General features: G+C 44.6%; 2 protein-coding genes across 7 annotated transcripts in view; both read left to right on the forward strand.

The window, feature by feature from the left end:
• Lrp8 (LDL receptor related protein 8) overlaps nt 1-3,349 on the forward strand; it is a 70,805-nt gene extending 67,456 nt beyond the window's left edge. For 4 of the 6 annotated variants that reach the window (XM_051171496.1, XM_051171497.1, XM_051171499.1 and 1 more), the window contains 2 exons: nt 838-1,014; nt 3,181-3,349. In XM_051171496.1, coding sequence (XP_051027453.1) covers nt 838-1,014; nt 3,181-3,219 — 216 coding nt within the window. In that variant the 3' untranslated portion in view covers nt 3,220-3,349. The remainder of the gene's footprint in view (nt 1-837; nt 1,015-3,180) is intronic. The other 2 variants (XM_051171498.1, XM_051171502.1) reach the window with 1 other exon arrangement.
• A 6,698-nt stretch (nt 3,350-10,047) lies between these two features.
• On the forward strand, nt 10,048-17,371 carry Magoh (mago homolog, exon junction complex subunit). Its single transcript, XM_051171705.1, has 5 exons — nt 10,048-10,216; nt 11,438-11,496; nt 12,843-12,953; nt 15,165-15,247; nt 17,147-17,371. Exons 1-5 carry the CDS (start codon nt 10,129-10,131, stop codon nt 17,244-17,246), a joined length of 441 nt encoding a protein of 146 aa, XP_051027662.1. The 5' UTR covers nt 10,048-10,128; the 3' UTR covers nt 17,247-17,371.
• Nucleotides 17,372-18,386: the final 1,015 nt, after the last annotated feature.

Genomic DNA, 18,386 nt, shown 5'->3' on the forward strand with positions numbered 1-18,386 from the left:
CTTCCTCCCTCTCTCCCTCCCTCCCTCCCTCCCTTCCACCTTAATCAAGAACCTCCCACATGCTGTTCTGGCTCTGGGAAAACACAGACCTGCTGATGGGAGGAGCAGACCATATAGGACTACTGCCTTTTACCTGGAGGGGCTTCCGGGCAGCTAAGAAACCAAATATATATATATATGAATTCCAACAGCTCTGCATGCCATTTAAATGCCAAACCCCACATTAGACAGCAAGTATTCCGAAGTAATAAAGGAACACATTGCTTCCCACATAGCTGGTGGGGAACTAGAGGTGCTAAGTGTCATGGGTGGAAGTTGGAGAAATCTGTCTTTCTAAGAAGCCCCCCCCCCAGGCTTGCTTTCTTCTCCCATAGTCTCCTGGGCTTTCTCTATCCACACACAGTCCACTTACCTTCTGCTTAGTAGTTAACCCGTTAGACCATGAGGTTCCCCGAGGGCAGGATCTGATGTGGTTAGTCTGTTTTCCTGGGCTTGGCATAGCACAGCTGGCGTCTAACAAATGCTGACTGATTGAATGGTATGGAAGCACAGCAAGGGAGCTGCTAATTATGTCTGGGAAACCGGGGCACATAATGACTCATAGTAACAGATGAGCTGTGTCTTCTTTTTAAAAAAAAAAAAAAAAAAAGTGATTTTTCAGGTAGGGAAGAACAGAGCTGACATTCCAGAGTCGCGTGCAAAGGCTTAGAGGCACTAAAGAGCACGGCCCATTGGGGAGCGAGGATTGTGAAGGGTGAGAGGAGGTGTCATTGTTGTCCAGCAGAGTCAGGGGGCTGAGTATGACCTCAGAGGCCATCCAGTCCGTCCCCCTGTCAGGCAATCAGCAGCTTTGATCGCCCACTGTGGGCAGAGCCCTGTCTTGGGGAGACCAGAGACTTGGAAGACCCAGCCCCTGCCCTCAAGGAGCTTTTTGTCTTGCCGGGGGAACCAAGGTCACAGCCGCACCACCTCCCGAAGAACCCTCTTTCCGAGCTGCCTGTCGTCAAGTGCAAGGTAGGGCAGCGCCACTCTGAGCCTGAGGGGCTGGTGAGTGAGGGCCTTAAACCTAGGCAGGCACAGCAAATCCTAGAAGGCTTTCTGGTTTTTGGAAGGCTGCAAGGGTAAGCTTGATACTGGGACAGAGGAAGAGTGGGCTTGTCATAGACCGAGGACATGGCATGTGGAGATAATATCACTGAGTGTATGGCAGGCAAACTGCCGCTGAGGCTAACTGTGGAGAGGAGACCTATGAAACGAAGCTGAACAGTGTTGCGAGGGTTAGCAGATGGCCTTGAGGCTCCTTAGCCGTAGCCAGTTATAGGCCAACAGCTTTTTAGAGACCAGAGAAGGCACAGTACAGGCTCCAAGCCTTGACTCCGTTCCACTGGTAAATAGCCCTGTGGTTTGGTCTTCTTACCTTTACTAGCGCAGTGAGAGTGAGAACCCCCGTCTCTGCCTCCCGAGGTCATAAAGTTTAAGAGGGTCTTGTAAACTACAAATCGGTCTGCACTAAAGTATCGCCACAGAGAAGGAAATGGTGACAGTGCAGTTACCCCTGGTTGACAGAAGGCCCATGTGACAGCACTGTGTCCATTGCAGAGAAATGGAGAAATGGAGTAAGCAAAGTGATGTTGGCAGGCATCCACTATGTATCAGACACTGCTCTCAGCGCTTCGCGTGCCCTTCTCTCACTTAGTCCTCACAGTCACCTTTGGAGGAGATAGAATTAGTTTCACTTGCCGCTGAGAAAACCGAGACCCGCAGAATTTTAATAGCTTCCCCAAGATCATAGGCAGAAAGTGGCAGGACCAAGATTAAACTCCAGATGGTGTGCAGAGAGGTCCCTGTCCTTTCCACTCTGTCACGGGGTACTGTCCCACAATCTCTGGAAATCAGAAATTCTCAACCACCTGTCTTCTCCTGTCCCTTGCTCCTGCTGCTCTGCTGTCGCTACTGGGGCCTGTCTTTGGCCTAAAGAATAGGCCTGGTGAGAATAAGAGGGTGGCCTGACAGTATCACTGTTTGTAAAGCATGGCCAAGCGGGCCTGGAGAAATTAATAGTAACGCAAAATTAACTTGCAAGGCAATGGGTTGGTTTTGCCAGGTTTTGTTGTTGTTTTGTTTTTGTTTTTATTGTTGTCTTGTTTTTGTCATATGTAGCATGTCCAGAAATGAGAAGATGCTTATTTTATGCTGGTTAAGTTTGACTGGGCTACTCCAGACGCCATACTTGCTAGGTAGCATGTGAAAGCTCTAGAGAGGTTCTTTCGCTTAGTTTCTCACCAATCCTATGAAGCAACGCTAGCCTCGGTGACAGCTGATGAAGCTAAGACTCAGCAAAGTGAAAAGAGGCTATCCCCAAATCATGTAGCTTTGAGAAAAGTAACGAAACAAGGGTCCATCCAAGGAAGGTGTCCAGGAACCAGAAAAAGTGGCAGTCAAGGTTCTATCAGGACGCACTAAGGAATGTTAGGTGTGTATCCTGGAAAGGGGATTTGCTTACTCAAAAAATAAGTTTTGGAGTATTCCTGTCCAGACTCGGAGACTAATACAGAACCAGGAACATGAGACGATATAAATCACATCCAGTAGAGGAAAGAATTTTAACCCTTAAGGGAACAGAGCCATTGGTTAGCTGTTTGAGGCAGAAGAGAGTTGAGCATCCTGGAACTGGAAATGAGGGACAAGGCAGAGAGGGACTGAATGTGATTGCTTGTATTGCTTTCAGTGCTCTTTTATCAGTTCAGAGGGGTGCACCGTGGTACCCACCTAATTGGGATCTATATTCTGGAGACAAGTGCTAAGAGCCCAAGAGTTAATGTTTGAACTTAAAGAGATAGCTCTAAGTTCACCCAACTTAAACTCCCACAAGGGACCAAAGTTTAGACCTTTGCTACCCTTCCTTCTGAAAAGACAGAACAAAATGATGGGGAAAGCTGCACTTCTAGATCTACGTGGGATCCACTGTAGTTCAGCTGTTGGCTGTGTGAGCCGGGGTGGCGTAACTGAGCCTCGGCTTTCTCACCTCTAAAATAAGTAAGATAAGTCTTGTCATTGGTGGTTTGGAGGCTATGTGAGCTAATCTCTTTAAAGTAATGTCATATCTGGTGCTTTTGTTGATATTCAGGAAAGACTGCCTCTTATAGATCTAATGACAATTTCTTTGGTCTATTTCCCCAGCGAGTGGCATTAAGTCTTGAAGATGATGGACTGCCCTGAGGATGGGACCACCCACTTCGTGCCTCACGGAGATCAGTCCTATGCACTACTCACTCTGGATAGTGTGTGGCTGGATGAATGCCATTTCTATATATGGGTCTGTGTGAGTGTGTGAGTGAGTGAGTGTGTGTGTGTGTGTGTGTGTGTGTGTGTGTGTGTGTGTGTGTGTGTGTAACTTTTTTAAAATTTATGTTGCGGAAAGGTAACCACAAAGTTATGATGAACTGCAGACATCCAAAGGATGTGAAAGTTTTTATATGTATAATGTTTTATACACTTTTTAACTGGTTGCACTACCCATGAAGAATTCATGGGACAGCTACTGCTGCGTGACTAACATGATGTACATAACCAAACGGGGGCCAATGGTACAAACTTTACTCATCATTTGAATACTATATTTACAGAGGATGTTTGATTTGAGGGCTTTTTTAGGTTTGAGGAGCTTGGGTTTTTTTTTTTTTTTTTAATAAAATTATGCTTTGTGGCTATCCATCAACATAAGTATAAAAAGAAAGAACACGTCAATTCCCTTCCCCATTTAGATTATTTATTAACATATTTCAAAAGTGAGGTTAGCTCTATAAATAATTTAGAGAAGAGAGAGTATTTATTTTTTGGTATGATTGGCCCACTGCACAGACTCTGTGTTTATGTGTGTATGTTTGTATGAGAGGGAAAAAAATCTGTAGAGAAGAAGGCACGCTTATGACTATTGTTCAAATACATAAAAATAAGATTATTTTAAAAACAGTCCACAAAGAGGGGTATATAGTTTTCAGAGACACCTTCAGAAAACCTTGCTCAGAAAACAGATGCCACGGGTTTGTACAGACATGCGGTGGGAAAGGTAGATCTCTTCACCTCTGCCTACTCCTGAGGCCCTGGGTTTTCAGCTCCTCCGTGGCCACCACGATGCCCTCTTAGGCTTTCTCTTCTGTGGCTTAGGTCAGTGTACAGATGCTGCACAGTGCCGCGAGCCCCCGGGAGCTCAAGATAGCAGAGCTCAGTGCATCCTTCTTTTCAAGTTCAGCTCTTAGTGAGGACTCAGGTGCCTCTAGAGCAGTGGCTCTCTACCCATGGGTCGTGACCCCTTTGCAGGTTAAAAAAAAAAAAAAAAAAAAAACAACCCTGTCACAGGGGTCGCACAAGACCTTTGGAAAACACGGATATTTATGATTCGTAGCAGTAGCACAATTACAATTTTGAAGTAGAAACAAATGGTTGGGGAGGGTCACCCCAACATGAGGAACTGTACTAAAGTGTGGAGCATTAGGAAGGCTGAGAGCCACTGGTCCGGAGCTAAGTGGCGACATTTCTATGATTCCCAAGTTTACTGTCAGGACTGGCTCAGGCACTGAACCTCTGAATGGCTGCCAACAAGGACAAAGATTTTGAAATAGGCTTGGTTACATCTGCCTCTCCATCCCCTTGCTTTCTACCATTTTCTCAAGTAGGGGAGATATTTTTGAAATAATAAACATGCCCCTTACGACCATATGTTCACATGGATAAAGCGTAAGTCCAGAATGGTGACCACATCTAAAGTTCTATTTGGGGGGGAAACCATAAGAGAGATTATAGCACCTCGGGCATGTGTGCACACAAGGGTTTGTTTCACTGCTTTATAAATAAAAGGAAAAACTCTGGGTATTTATATAGGTTTTTCTTCATTATGAACACCACATTTACTTTTTCTGGACCTTGGGGTTGGGGTAGGGAGAAATGCCATTTTTCTGTCTCTCTGGAATCCCACAATCCCAGAAGGAATTCAGTCCCCATTAGCTTTCTCTTCCAAAGTGTAGTCTTTCCGTGACTCTGCCGCTCTGCCAGTTCACCGCCAGCTAAATGACCAGGGACGAGTGCAACCTGGAAGTATTTGGCTTAAGTGGGAGCACACAGATGCCTAACTTTGGCACCCCTGGAGCGGGATGCTTAAGAAAACGCCTCCCTGTTCCCACCCTCCAGCTTCCCCCCCCCCCCCCCCCCCGAAACCAACGGAACTTCAGTGGCTCACCAGTGTGATGCCCTCTGAGTTTCCAGGTGAACGTCTGGAGTTCTGTCATCCTGTTCCTAGGAGCTTGCTTTATGCCAGTCATGTTTTCCTAACCTTTGAAAAAAATGGCTGTGTTCTAAGCTTGGCCATTTTGTCTTGTCAACTTCCTTTTGGTGTGCATTGTGTTGATGGTCCTGAGGTACTCACTGGAGAAATGCACTGACCTCTGACCCATCCCAAATAGTCTTAAGAACAGGTGGCCAACTCCTATGGAGCTTTCTCATCACCATCCATTCAAGAATGGAGAGGAAAACCAATTATGACTGGGGAAAAAAAAAAGGTGAAAGTGAAAGCATCAAAATTTACACAAAACAAGCTCCCCCCCCCCCTTAATCTGCCTCCAAAGAAATCGAAATAACCGTAGTTATTTCATGATACGTATAGTTTCTGAACTTGTAATCAGATCCTAGCCTTCAAAATAAGGCTGAAACATACAGTCTAGGGTTTCCAAACGATTATTACATTCACAACTTTGACACCCTGTGTTTCCCGATGGAGTGTGCGAGCAGAGACTGTGGAAGCAGCCTACGGCAGACACCCTGACAAACACACCCTGGCAGTGGACCAGAAGCAGTCCAAGGAGGCAGATCCACTCTCTCCTATGCTGGAAAACTTCTTGAGCCACATTCTAAGATGTAATCCAAATTTTCTGTTGCCTTTTGCCCCTGTGCATATGTATCCACAGCCAAAATCAAGAGAGCAGAATAGTCAACAATACTTATTAAAAAATGAAGCCAGCCCAGCTCTCCCTTCTCCAGAAGACAACTTTGGGCTGCCTGAGCATCCCTGCCTCCTCAAGCCTGCTTCCTCTTCCACGGCTGTCTGTCCAGTGAACGGATGAAGGCACCAACAGAAACGGCCTTTCTAAAACAAGAAACTAAAACTGTTTATTCTTCAGAGTGTGTGTTGTGGGTATAGAGACAGACCCAAAGGGCTCCTGGTGTCATTGAGTAAAAATGGTGAGATGGGATTTAAATTGATGGCAGTCAATATTGTTGAGCCCTTCAGTTGTTCTTATGTGTTCGCAATAACGTGTTCTCTAAAACTATTCACTAGTTGCTCTGTACTAGGAACTGCAAACATCAAAGATCAGTTAAATGCTTTTCACCCTTCCGGAGCTCACAGCAGTAGAAGATACATGCATGTGGGGGGAAAAATAGGAGGAAGGAAGGAAAGAAAGAAAAGTAGATTTCACTTAGAATACTCCCAGGGCACAATGAAAGAGATGGCCACTTTTCCTGAAGAGATGGAAAACCGGGTCTTCATGAAAGTGAGCGAAGCCAAGTCTTACATGTGATGTTCAGCCTGCTTCTGGCAAAGGCGCCGAGCTGCCACCGAGGCGTGACTCCGTAGCAGGGCTTTGGGGAATAACACGTAGTCCATTTTACCTGGAGTAAAGAACTCCAGGAGAGTTGGCAAGGAGTGAAACTGAATGAAAGACAGCCGCAACATAAGCACTTTATGATATGATTTCTGACGTAACTAAGCAGACACTTCTTTGGTCGTTTACTGTGTCCAGGGCATCACGGGGAACGTACTGCCAGCCTTTGCAAGCACGACCCCACCCCTCCTCACACTTTCCAGTGGCCACAGGGAAACGCTGACTGCTTTTTATTGATTTGAGTCAGATTTTGATAGGGTTGGTGAAAACGAACGTAAGGGCGTTGGGACTTTTCAACAGAAGCATGCCATGTTCCTTTTAGATGTTCACGAACCACAATGATAGAGACACGGAATTTGGAGAGGGTACCCCAATCACAGTACAGTCAGGTGCTGTTGGGTTCTGGAGAAAACAGTTCTAATTCCACAGGTCTACAAAGATGCTCTCGTCACATCACATAGCACGTCATAAAGTCATAAGTTAACAGTTTCAAAAGATATAATTTCCTTCCCCATAGACGCATGAAGGTAGAGTGTCAGAGTCTCCTTACACTGTATTTTTAGGGTATTTGGGAGTTTTCAGCATATGAAGAGTTTAGAAGGTGGAGGAAATTACAGCTTCAAATTTTCAGTTTAATTAAAGGAAGCTTCATTCAGGCCGTGCGCCATGTGCACAGTCTTAAGAATCAGCAGGAACCGCATTTGCAAACACTTTGTGCTGTAAAAAAAAAAAAAAAAAAAAAAACTAAATTTAAAAAAGCTACCTGTATAAATATATATATATTTAAAGACAAGGTTTTGATACTTTTTTTTGTTTTTTACAAAAACTACAAGAGAAGACTGTACAAACCACAAGCTTTTAAAATAGCATTTTGTTCTACACAAGCTGTTAATATGAGGGGTAAGGTACTGGTTTGCAAACTCACACTATCCAAATGGGTTTTCTTATTTGTCGCCCCACCCTCCAAATTACCACATTTGCTGTAGTAATAGGCCATGTAAAAATGTTGGGCCAGACTAACCATTTCTGCTCTTGTCATGTCACTCTTGAGTTCCATCTGAGGCGGGGGGCGGGGACTGAAGGAGGTGTGTTCCATTTCACTAGCTGTACTGACATCATCTGGGTGAACTGAAAACCAAATGTGGACATTTGGAAAAATCAGTACACTGTTTCTAGAGAGATTAAATTCATTTTTAAAAATCTGTTTTGTTTCTTTGTGGTGCTTTGATGGGAGAAAGATGTGAACCATCACTAATTAACTTCTTAATGAATACCAAATGGTTTAGTCACCTGCTGTAATTGTCATCTCGGAGGCTCACTGCCTCAATCTGCTAACCTAGGCCTAGTACTGGAAGCTTCTAGCCTCCATACAATGTAGGCCAGGCCTATAATCTTTTCAGCCTCTTAATAAGCTTACCCTTTCTAGTTCTTTCTGGACTTTTACTAGCTAGTTCAACTCGGCTATTTTTGGCACAAACCCCTCTCCTAGCTGACTGATTCAATCTCTCAGTTTCTCATTGAATTGCTCTGCTTGGCCTCACACTAACTCTAGCCATCTGTACTGATCTTCTGGCTTGTTCTGTCTTCACCGGTGTCCAGCTTGTTCTTCCTTCAACCTCTCTCTGAAGCTCTCCCAGTAAAAACTGCCTCTGGATACAAACTGAACCACCACAAATTCAACCCCTCTGCGCTGCCTCACAATTCACTGACTCAGCAGAGCTGACTGATCCGCATGCCTCTGCTCCCCCCCCCCCCGCCCCGAGTGCTGGGTTTAAAGACATGTACCATCACGCCTGGACCCAAGCTTTTCTTTACCTGAAACTTACTCTATACCAGGCTGGCCTTGAACTCAAAGATCCCTTGTCTCCTGAGATTAAAGGCACATCTGTATTCCAGCCAGAGTAGCCATGTTGCTGCATTAAAAACTCCTCTACCATCACCTGCACATTGGTCATCATCGGATTACTACTCTCGTGGATTACTTCAACTACCTGTCTCAATGTATTATATACTTCCGGCCTTTCTAGGCTAGCTTACATGGCACCCAGAGTGACCTTTCTAAAATACAGTAGGAACTGGGCATGGTGGTGGCACATGCCTTTAGTACCAGCACACCAGAGGCAAAGGTAGGCAGATATTTGTGCTCAAGCCCAGCCTGGCCTACATAGCTCCAGGCCAGTTAGGGCTACGCAGTGAGACTCTTGTCTCGAAAAACAACAAACAAAAACCAGCGGCAGGGGAGAGAGTGGTAAGATATAAAGATGTATGTTAATCTTCTATAATTAGAACTTTGTTGGTTTTACCTACTCAACCTTTTAAAATTCCTAGCCAGCAAACATTCACAGTGGTCAACTTGGACTCTTGGAAATGAACCTCATGGGTAGTGGCCCCCAATTTGACTTACCTACTTTTTGTAAAAGGGTCTCACTTTGTGATCCTGGCTAGCCTGGAACCTGTCGTTAGGTAAAATAATAAATGGCAGAAAGCGATGTTGGCTAAGTGCAGGCAAGTTCCAGGCAACGTGGGTTGGGGAAGGAGTCGTCGAAACAGTTTTCTTAAAGACTTTATTTTTTGATACGGGCTTTTAGTATGCAGCTGCTGGTCTCCAACTCCTGACTCATAGACAAACTCCGAGCTCTACCCGACTCTGCCTTTGAAGTGCTGGGATTAAAGGCCTTGGTTACCATGCCCAGTCCCGACCTGGGTATTTTTTTTAGAGGCTTCAATGCAACTGAATACCACCAACATGCAGCGAATCGCTGCTAAGTATGATAAGGAGCGGGAATCCAACACCAATTTACACGACCACCCACAACACCTATCCTAGACATCAGTGAGCCCGGAAGCCAGGAGAGATGAAAGGCAGCTTGCTGGTGAGTGGCGATACTCTGGAGGAGGTAGGAGGGTCACAAATTCCAGCTCATAGCTGGGCGAATCATTTTGCTCCATTTTACTATGGAGACCCACCTGCCCTCAAGTGATCTCAGTATGAATAGCCTCATTCGTTCGATTCACTTGGTGTTTAAATTGAAGCTAAACCCTGACTGGATTCTAAAGCCCAGTGTTGGGACTAAAGATCTCCAGGTGGTGGCGCACGCCTTTAAACCCAGCAGAGGCAGAGGCAGGCAGATCTCGGTGAGTTCGAGGCCAGCCCGGTCTACAAAGTGAGTCCAGAGAAGCCAGGACTACACAGGAAAACCCTGTCTGGGGGGCGGGGGGGGCGGCAATACTCCAGATGCAGTTTTAGTAGCCCATGCCCTTTCAGAACCCTTGACTTCCGGCGCGGGGGCGTGGAGAACTCGATCTTGCCTCGGGACGAGGGGGCGTGGTAATCTCGGTCCCGCCTCCGGAGAGTGGAAAACCTGTTACAGTCGCTGTCGTTTGACGTCATTTCCGCGCGCCACTTCCACTATAGTGTAGAGTGCGGACCGTGGCAGTGTGATCTGTTTCTAAAGTTCGGTCTTTGCGAGCCATGGAGAGTGACTTTTACCTGCGTTACTACGTGGGTCACAAAGGCAAGTTCGGTCATGAGTTCCTGGAGTTTGAGTTCCGACCTGACGGTAAGAGTGGCCTACCGCCTGCTGGGAGTGGGACCGCACCGGGGAGGGCGGAGGAACAGCAGCCGGGCTCCGGAGTGTGGTGAAGCGAAGGAAGGGACTGAGACCGGTACTGTGGGCTTGTGAAAGGCGCATTCTTTTGTGGACATCACTGGTTCTTTTTGTTCATACGCTGGCGCTTCTCGGTCACTTTTTAAGAAGCCAGATTGCTTACATTTCAACAAAGACTGATTGAATATCCATCTTAAACCGGCCTGTGTTCCACTCCGGGGACAGAGCAACGTAGATGAATTTCCCCTCTGCTGGGACATGTGTTTCAGTGCTGGAGGAAACCACAGACAATGCTCTCCTGTAGTGAGGGGTGTTCAGAAAATAAGGTCGCTTTTAGAGGGCACTTTGAAGAGTGGGTATTTGAATTAAGCCGTAATTGAAAAGGGATCAGTTTTTGGGGTGTCAAGGTCATAGAACGACAAAGAACTAGGCATATTTCAGGTGGCTGTTGGCGTGACTTAGGGTAATAGAGAATTCTAAGGACAGTAGTAGGAGATGATGTCAGGTAGGGGCTCCCTCCACCTTCCTGACAAAATGTAAACCCTTCCCATGGCCTCCAGGCAAGCTGAGGTCCTGCCTGCCTTTTCAGCCACAGCCCCACAGGACTCTTCCCACACAGTTAAACTGCTTTGTCTCTGCCTGCAGCATCGCAAACACTTTTTAGTTTTCAGTCTTTTCACTGTGAATCCTGTCCAAAACACCAGCTTGTCTTTTCTTGGTCCCTTAACCCACACCTATGTTTTACTAGACATTTCTCTCATATCCCACCCACTACCCAGGCTCACGCCTGGACTCACTTTGTAGACCAGGCTGGCTTCAAACTCACAGCTATCCGCCAGTCTGTGCCTCCCTGTCTGGGGGGAGGGGGGGCGGGGAAATCCTGTTTACAACTGAGGACATCACCCGACAGAGAAGCTATCACAGGAAGAGCCTACCTGTGTTCTTATGCTGCATCCTAGTAGCCTTTTGCCTGAGCTCTAGTTCGGTGCCAGGTAGTTTAAAGTGAAGCACCAGAAAGACCAGTGTCACAGCTGTGAAATGGATTGAGAAACTGGATCGAATTTAGGCACCTTTGGTATTCTTAGTAGGCTGATGATGCTGTGTTCATGTTTTGTTGTACGTTACATTCTTTTTTTTTTTTTTTTTTTTTTTTTTTTTTTCTTGCCCCCACAGGAAAATTGCGATATGCCAACAACAGCAATTACAAAAATGACGTCATGATCAGGAAAGAGGTATGAGCCTTGCCTTCATTCCAAGCTAGCCTTCTGCTTTCCATTGCTGCCACTCTAGTCACTGTAGTGAAAGATGAAGAGTAGGGAAGCAGGCGCTTACTTCTAAACAGCTAGATCATCTCTCAGATCTTTAGTTTACTTTTTCTTGTTTCTTTTCCTTTCTTTCTTTCTTTCTTTTTTTCTTTTTTCTTCTTAACAGTGCTGAATCAATAATTGTTTGAACCCTCACAGTATGCTCCGTACTGAACTTGGCTGAACTTGGTCTCTGTTTTTTCATCTGCAGATTGAGGCATAATAAAACCTACCTTCCATTCCCACGTGCTACCATAGAATTAAATATACTTACAGTGCTTGATACCGTTCCTAGTACACAGACCATGAAGAGAATGTTGAGTTTGCTTCTGAAAGTGCAGTGGGACAAGGAAAAGCCTTTAAGTGCAGGCTGATGCCTTGTGTGGCACTGGGGATTTACATATATGTATATTCTTTAATCTCGATTATAAAAGCCCATGTGACAGACTATTCTGTCATATTTACATATAGAAAAATGATGGCCCAGATATTAAATCTGTGGCTTGCTCAGAGTTACTCCTGCTTCTGAGAGACAGAGGTGGAAATGTGGGCCTATCCATGGCTCAGTAAAGTTCTTATGTTCCATTCCGCTGTGATTTCTGCCACATCAGTGACTTCATTTTAACCACTCTGTCACGCTTGAAAATATTTCTTTAAAAATAGGATGTAGCCAGGGAGTTGGTGGCACACAGCTTGAATCCAGCACTAGGCAGGCAGAGGTAGGTGGATTTCTGAGTTGGAGGCCAGCCTGGTCCACAAACAAACCTGAGACTGGGCAGTGTATAAAGAATACATTTACCCTCTCAGTGAATTCCAAGACCTTTTCAGGTTTGGTGTGGGGTGAGGACGCACTCTGTTCTTGATAGTGTCTTTATCGCTATAGCCTCCCCCAAACAACCTTTCTTCTTTACATGGCAAAAGAGCCAGAAGGGAGTCAGGTAGTTCCCTTGAGTCCTTTGTCCTTGTGGCTTACTCTTACACTAAAGCCTATACCTCTCACTCTTCTCAACACTGGGAATTATGTTTCAACCTAACTTGGAGGGACACAAACATTGAAACCACAGCAGAGAGATAGATGTGATCAGGATGTGCCAACAGGCCGCTGGGGAGCCAGAGTATTGTCACTGGGCACTTTTGATCCTGACCCTCCATATCTTCAGGAGCACTCGCTTTCATCTTCTGTTACTTTCTGAGTTAGAAAATTGTTGGGGTATTGGTTAGGGTTTGATTGAGAATGGGCCTTATAGCCTCATACATTTTAAACTTGATTTCAGGCTTATGTACATAAAAGTGTGATGGAAGAGTTAAAGAGAATTATTGATGACAGTGAAATCACCAAAGAAGATGATGCCCTGTGGCCCCCTCCTGACCGAGTAGGCCGGCAAGTAAGTGCTTTATTGACTGTACCTTTACTTCTAACAAACAAGATAAAGACCACTGGGGACATGGGGCTGGGGAGAGCCCTCATGAAACAGACTAGGAAGGAACACCCATGTCGTGCTGGGTATGGAACGCAGATCCTCTGCAAGGGCAACCAGTGTTCTTAGCCACTGAGCCAGCTTTCCAGCCCTGTGTTACCATTTTGAAAACTAAAAAAATCAAGATGATTCCACTTTGACCGCTACTGTTCTGCTCCAGACCTCTGGTTTCTGTGTGTCTTCCATCATGTCTAGCCCCATGTTTCTATCCTAGAGCCAGGGTGTCTTTTAAAATGTAAATTGTGCTGGGCATTGTGGCACATGTGCCACTAATCTCAGCACTTAGGAAACAGGTAGGCGTATCTCCATCTCTGTGCATTCTAGGCCAGCCAAAGGTACACAGTGAGACCCATCTCAAAAAAACAGCAACAAAACCAACTTTTTTTCTTTCTTAAAGGAAAAGATTTGGTTTTGAGTTTGGGTTTTGTTAGGGGAGTTGTTTTGTTTTGTTGGTTTGATTTAGTTTTTCAAGACACTGTTCCTCTGTGTAGCCCTGGCTGTCCTGGAACTCACTCTGTAAACCAGGCTGGCCTCGAACTCAGAGATCTGCATGACTCTGCCTCCCGAGTACTTGGATAGAAGTTGTGTGCCTTTCAGGAATAGATTTGTAAATCTGACTTCATTAAACTTGAAATTTTCTAGGCAGTGGCAACACACACTTTTTTGTTTTTGTTTTTCGAGACAGGGTTTCTCTGTGTAGCCTTAGCCCTCCTAGACTAACTTTGTAGATCAGGCTGGCCTCAAACTAACAGAGATCCACCCTCCTCTGCCTCCTCAGTGCTGGCAGCCTACACCTTTAATCCCAGTACGTGGGAGGCAGAGGCAGGCAGATCTCTGTGAGTTCAAGGACAGCCAAGGCTACATAGAAAAACCCTGTCTCAACAAAACAAACCTTAAAACTTCTTTGATAAAAGACATCAAAATAAAGTTGAAGCAAGCCACTCGATGAAGATACTTAGAAAATGTATCTAACAAGGAGTTTCTATCCAGAATATATAAAAAAAACTATAGACCAGTAAAAAGATGATAACCCAAGGGGGACAGAATGTTGCAAAGCTTATAAATAGACTTAAATAATAACCAGCAAACATGGGAAAGATCTACAGGTGCATTTGCAACCTGCAAAAATTAGGACAACACATTTTTAAAAGCCTCACCCAGGTCTTCAAAAGGATAAGAAGAGTTGATGCACTGTTGGCATGACCAAGTATCAATGCAGCCACATTGGAGAGCCATTTGCATAGGAACTGGCAGAGCAGAAAGTACTTGTAGTGGGTGTGGGGACCTAACCCCAGGACTAGCACAAGTGTTTAAATGTGAGCTCAGCCTCAAGACCTAGAACATCACTTTTTAAAAAGATATTTTATTTACATTGGTGTTTTGCCTCTATGTACATCTGTGCGAGGCTGTCAGATCCCCTGGAACTGAGTTACAGACAGTTGTGAACTGCCATGTGGGTGCTGGGATTTGAACCATGGTCCTTTGGAAGAGCAGCCAGTGCTCTTAACCACTGAGCCACCTCTCCAAGCACACTACATCATATACAGTAACAAAACTTGGGAACTTAAGTCTGCTTCAGTAAAGAAATGGCATGTTCTAAGCATTTAAGTATTGAGCAGCTCAACGTGGATCAATCTTAGAAAAAATATTGAATGAAAATAACATATACATGTGGTATAGCCATTTATTTTAAAAGTATGCTGCTAAATCTAAAAAGCAAGTGGAAAGAATACAGGCCAGTTCTAGGGGATGCCAGAGAATAGAGAGGGGACAGGCATTACCTTGGGTTTCTTTTTTAAAGGATGGGGTGGGGATAAGGGGAAGCCAGATGGGTCAGTATGTAAAGGCTCCTGCTGCCACATCTGGCGGCCTGAGTGCAGTCTCTATAACCCACTAAAGGTCTAAGGAGAGAACTTACATAAGTTGTCCTCTGACCTCTGAGATTCATGCCTACATGCATACATCACACACAACCACCCCAATAAATAAATACTATTTTAAAGGAGTAAAAAGATTTGGAGAGATGGGTTGGTGCACGCGTGAGGAGCAGAGTTTGGGTGAGCCCTTGGGTGTGATGAATGAAGCGACACTGCCTGGCTTTGCTTTTGATGTTCTCAGGAGCTTGAGATCGTCATCGGAGATGAGCACATTTCTTTCACAACGTCCAAAATTGGTTCCCTTATCGATGTCAACCAGTCCAAGTAAGCATCCATGACATTTGTATCCAGTTGTGTCTGTCTGTTGTTGGAGATTGGAAAAAAGGTGTCAATCAGATGGGGCCAACATAGAAAGATGTGGAGCAGACACAAGTGGGCAGTGTGGTCCTCCTCACTCACGGGGGCTCCGGGCTCAGGCATTGAGTATCATGGACGGTTGGTACCACAATCTTTGAATGTTCAATTCCCTTATATAAAATAAGTGTCATGATTGCATAGAACCTGTGTACTTCCCATATATTTTAAATCATCTTTATAAAACCAAATAGCTATAATAATGTATCATTTAGGAAATAATAACAAAAGAAAACATCTGAACATACATGTGACAATTGGAAACGCCATAAACCCAACTATATCCTCCACTCATGGCTAAACCCACAAATGCAAGCTTATGGATTCAGGCCAGTTGTACTTCCATAGTTGCTTCTTTTACTTGTGGTGGTTCAGTTACTGCTTCTCCGTGACATGGAGGATTGCATGATAACAACCAGCAGAGAAAATGAAGTAAGGCCGAACAGATGTTAACGGAACAGTTTTCTCAGTCTTGACTGTTCAGACTAGCCCGTCCTCATCTTGGTGAAATGGGATGTGAGTCTGTTTGCTATAAAGAATCCTTAGAATTTGGTGGGCTCTTGGTTCCCATGGTTTGAGGATTTCTTGTTATGGCTGAAATTAAGTAAATGTTGGACATTTGTCTGTCTTTGGATAGTCTCCCTGATCTTAGCTAATGATGCCATAGTGATCTTCAACTGTTGGTACTGCTTACTACTTTCCAGTTTTTTCCCAATTCTGAAAGTAATAGATGGTCACTGTAGAAAATGCAGGAAATATAGAAAAACAGAAAGGCAAGTTCTTTTATAACCTTAGTAGACAACCAGTGGTAACATCTTTTTGGCTTTAGGAAGGATCTTATCATACAGCCATGGCTGGCCTGGAACTAGCTCTGCAGATCAGGCCAACCTTGGACTTTGAGCAGCTTCCTGCCTCTTCTTCTGGGGTGCTGAAATACAAGCATGTGTGGCTCCCATGCCCAGCTGTCGCTAATATCTTGACGTGTCATTTCTTAGCCTTTTTCACCCATATGGCTAGAAAATACACAGGAGCTAAGCATGGTGGTGCGTGCTTATAATCTCAAGTACTTGGGAGGTATAGCACAGGAATTTCATATTGAGCCATCCTGGTCTTTAACAGTTTCGCCCCCTCACCCTGTACTGGGGGTGGGAGTGGGACTTTCTGTTTGTGGTGCTAGAGCCTTGCATGTGTTTGGCAAGTGCTCCACTACTAACCTCGATTTCCAGCTCTACATATACAGGTTTGGTTTTGTTTTTTGTTTTCTAAAGATTGATTGATTTACTATGTATACAGTGATCTGTACCAGATCTCATTACAGATGGTTGGGAGCCAGCATGTGGGTTTTGGGAATTGAACTCGGGACCTCTGGAAGAGCAGCCAGTGCTCTTAAACCTCTGAGCCATCTCTCCAGCCCCCTATACAGGTTTTTTTTTAAATAGCACAAGAGACAAGATTTGTTTTAGAAGTCATGATTTCCCACCTTAATTTTGCTATTTTCACATTAAAAACAACATGCTTAAATGGCTTCATAATGCTCCATTTTAATAAGTGCCCTTTCTTCTAATGGTCATGTGCTTCCTCAAGACATTACTATTGTAAATATCTTCATAAGGAACAATTTTGTAGTAATTGTGGTTATTTGGTTTTTTGCCAGGTTTGTTTTCATTTTGTTCTGTTGTTTTGTTTTTTCGAGACAGGGTTTCTTTGTGTTATCTTGGCTATCCTAGACTCGCTTTGTAGACCAGGCTGGCCTCTATTTGCCAATTTTTATCTGCTTCTTAAACATTGTGGTTTTCTTTTGTATTTTAGGGATCCAGAAGGCTTGCGAGTGTTCTATTATCTTGTCCAGGACCTCAAATGTTTAGTCTTCAGTCTTATTGGATTACATTTCAAGATTAAACCAATCTAGATTAGATATTGTGGACACAGGGGGGTAGTTTTTAGTTACCGTAATTAGGATTTTTTTTTTCTGTATATTGGGGCAACTTTTATAAACAATAAATGATGGTCTTTAATAAATGTGATAACATGGTTTGTTTTTTTTTTGGTGTTGTTATTTTTCTAAACACCTGAATTATGAATTATTCTCAGTATGTAAAGTACATTCTGTGGGAGACTTGAAAAAGGAAAGGGGGAAAAAAAAAACCTAAGCAGTTCTCTTAAGAACTACCTTTTTACAGGGGGAAAGTTTACAAATCTGAGAGCCAGGGAGATGGATCTGGCAGTGAATGCATGTAGTCTGAATAGAAATGGCTCCTGTGGGGATGACTGGTTGGCCACAGGGAATGAGTGACACTATTAGATTTGGGGGGAAGGGTGTCACTGGGGGCAAGATGCTCAGGCTACTCGCTGTGTGGCAGTCTCCAGCTGCCTTCAGATTAAGATACAGAACTCTGAGCTCCTTCTCCAGCACCATGCCTGCCTGCACTCTCCTGCTGTGAGGATAAACTGGACTGACCCTCTGAACCTGTAACCCAGCCCCTATTAAATGTTTTTCTTTGTAAGAGCTGCTGGGGTCATGGTGTCTCTTCATAGCAGTGGAACCCAAACTTAAGACATTGCATAAACCTGACATGACAACCACCATCCACACCCCTGGGACCTACATGGGCTAGCTAGCCTGGACTAAGCCACCCAAGAACAGAAAGGGACCCTGCCTCAACAAGACGGAAAGCAAGAACTGCCTGGGAGCTTCCACGCCTGTGCTGTGCCATGGGTGCATCCTGCTGTCCGCACAATGAGAGTTAAGAATCTCATTAGCAATGTTCAAAGGAAATCCTAGGACAGGTTTACCTCAGTTTTGCTTTAACCTCTTTGCTGCCCAGGATGGCTTTGAACTTTGGATCAGTCAGTCTCCCAAGTGCTGGGATTAGAGGCAGGTGCCACCACATCCAGTTCAACCTGTATTCTTAAAGTCCAAGGGAAACAGAAAACCTGCCCAGCATTCATGAGGCCTGGAATTTGATCTCTATCAAGGTAGACAAAATAATGCAGTGTTTGACCCTGAGTCATGATAAAAAGCTGTAAAGTTGACACCATTCAATTTGAA

The sequence above is a fragment of the Acomys russatus genome, chromosome 29, assembly GCF_903995435.1.
Source record: "Acomys russatus chromosome 29, mAcoRus1.1, whole genome shotgun sequence".
Classification (NCBI taxonomy): domain Eukaryota; kingdom Metazoa; phylum Chordata; class Mammalia; order Rodentia; family Muridae; genus Acomys; species Acomys russatus.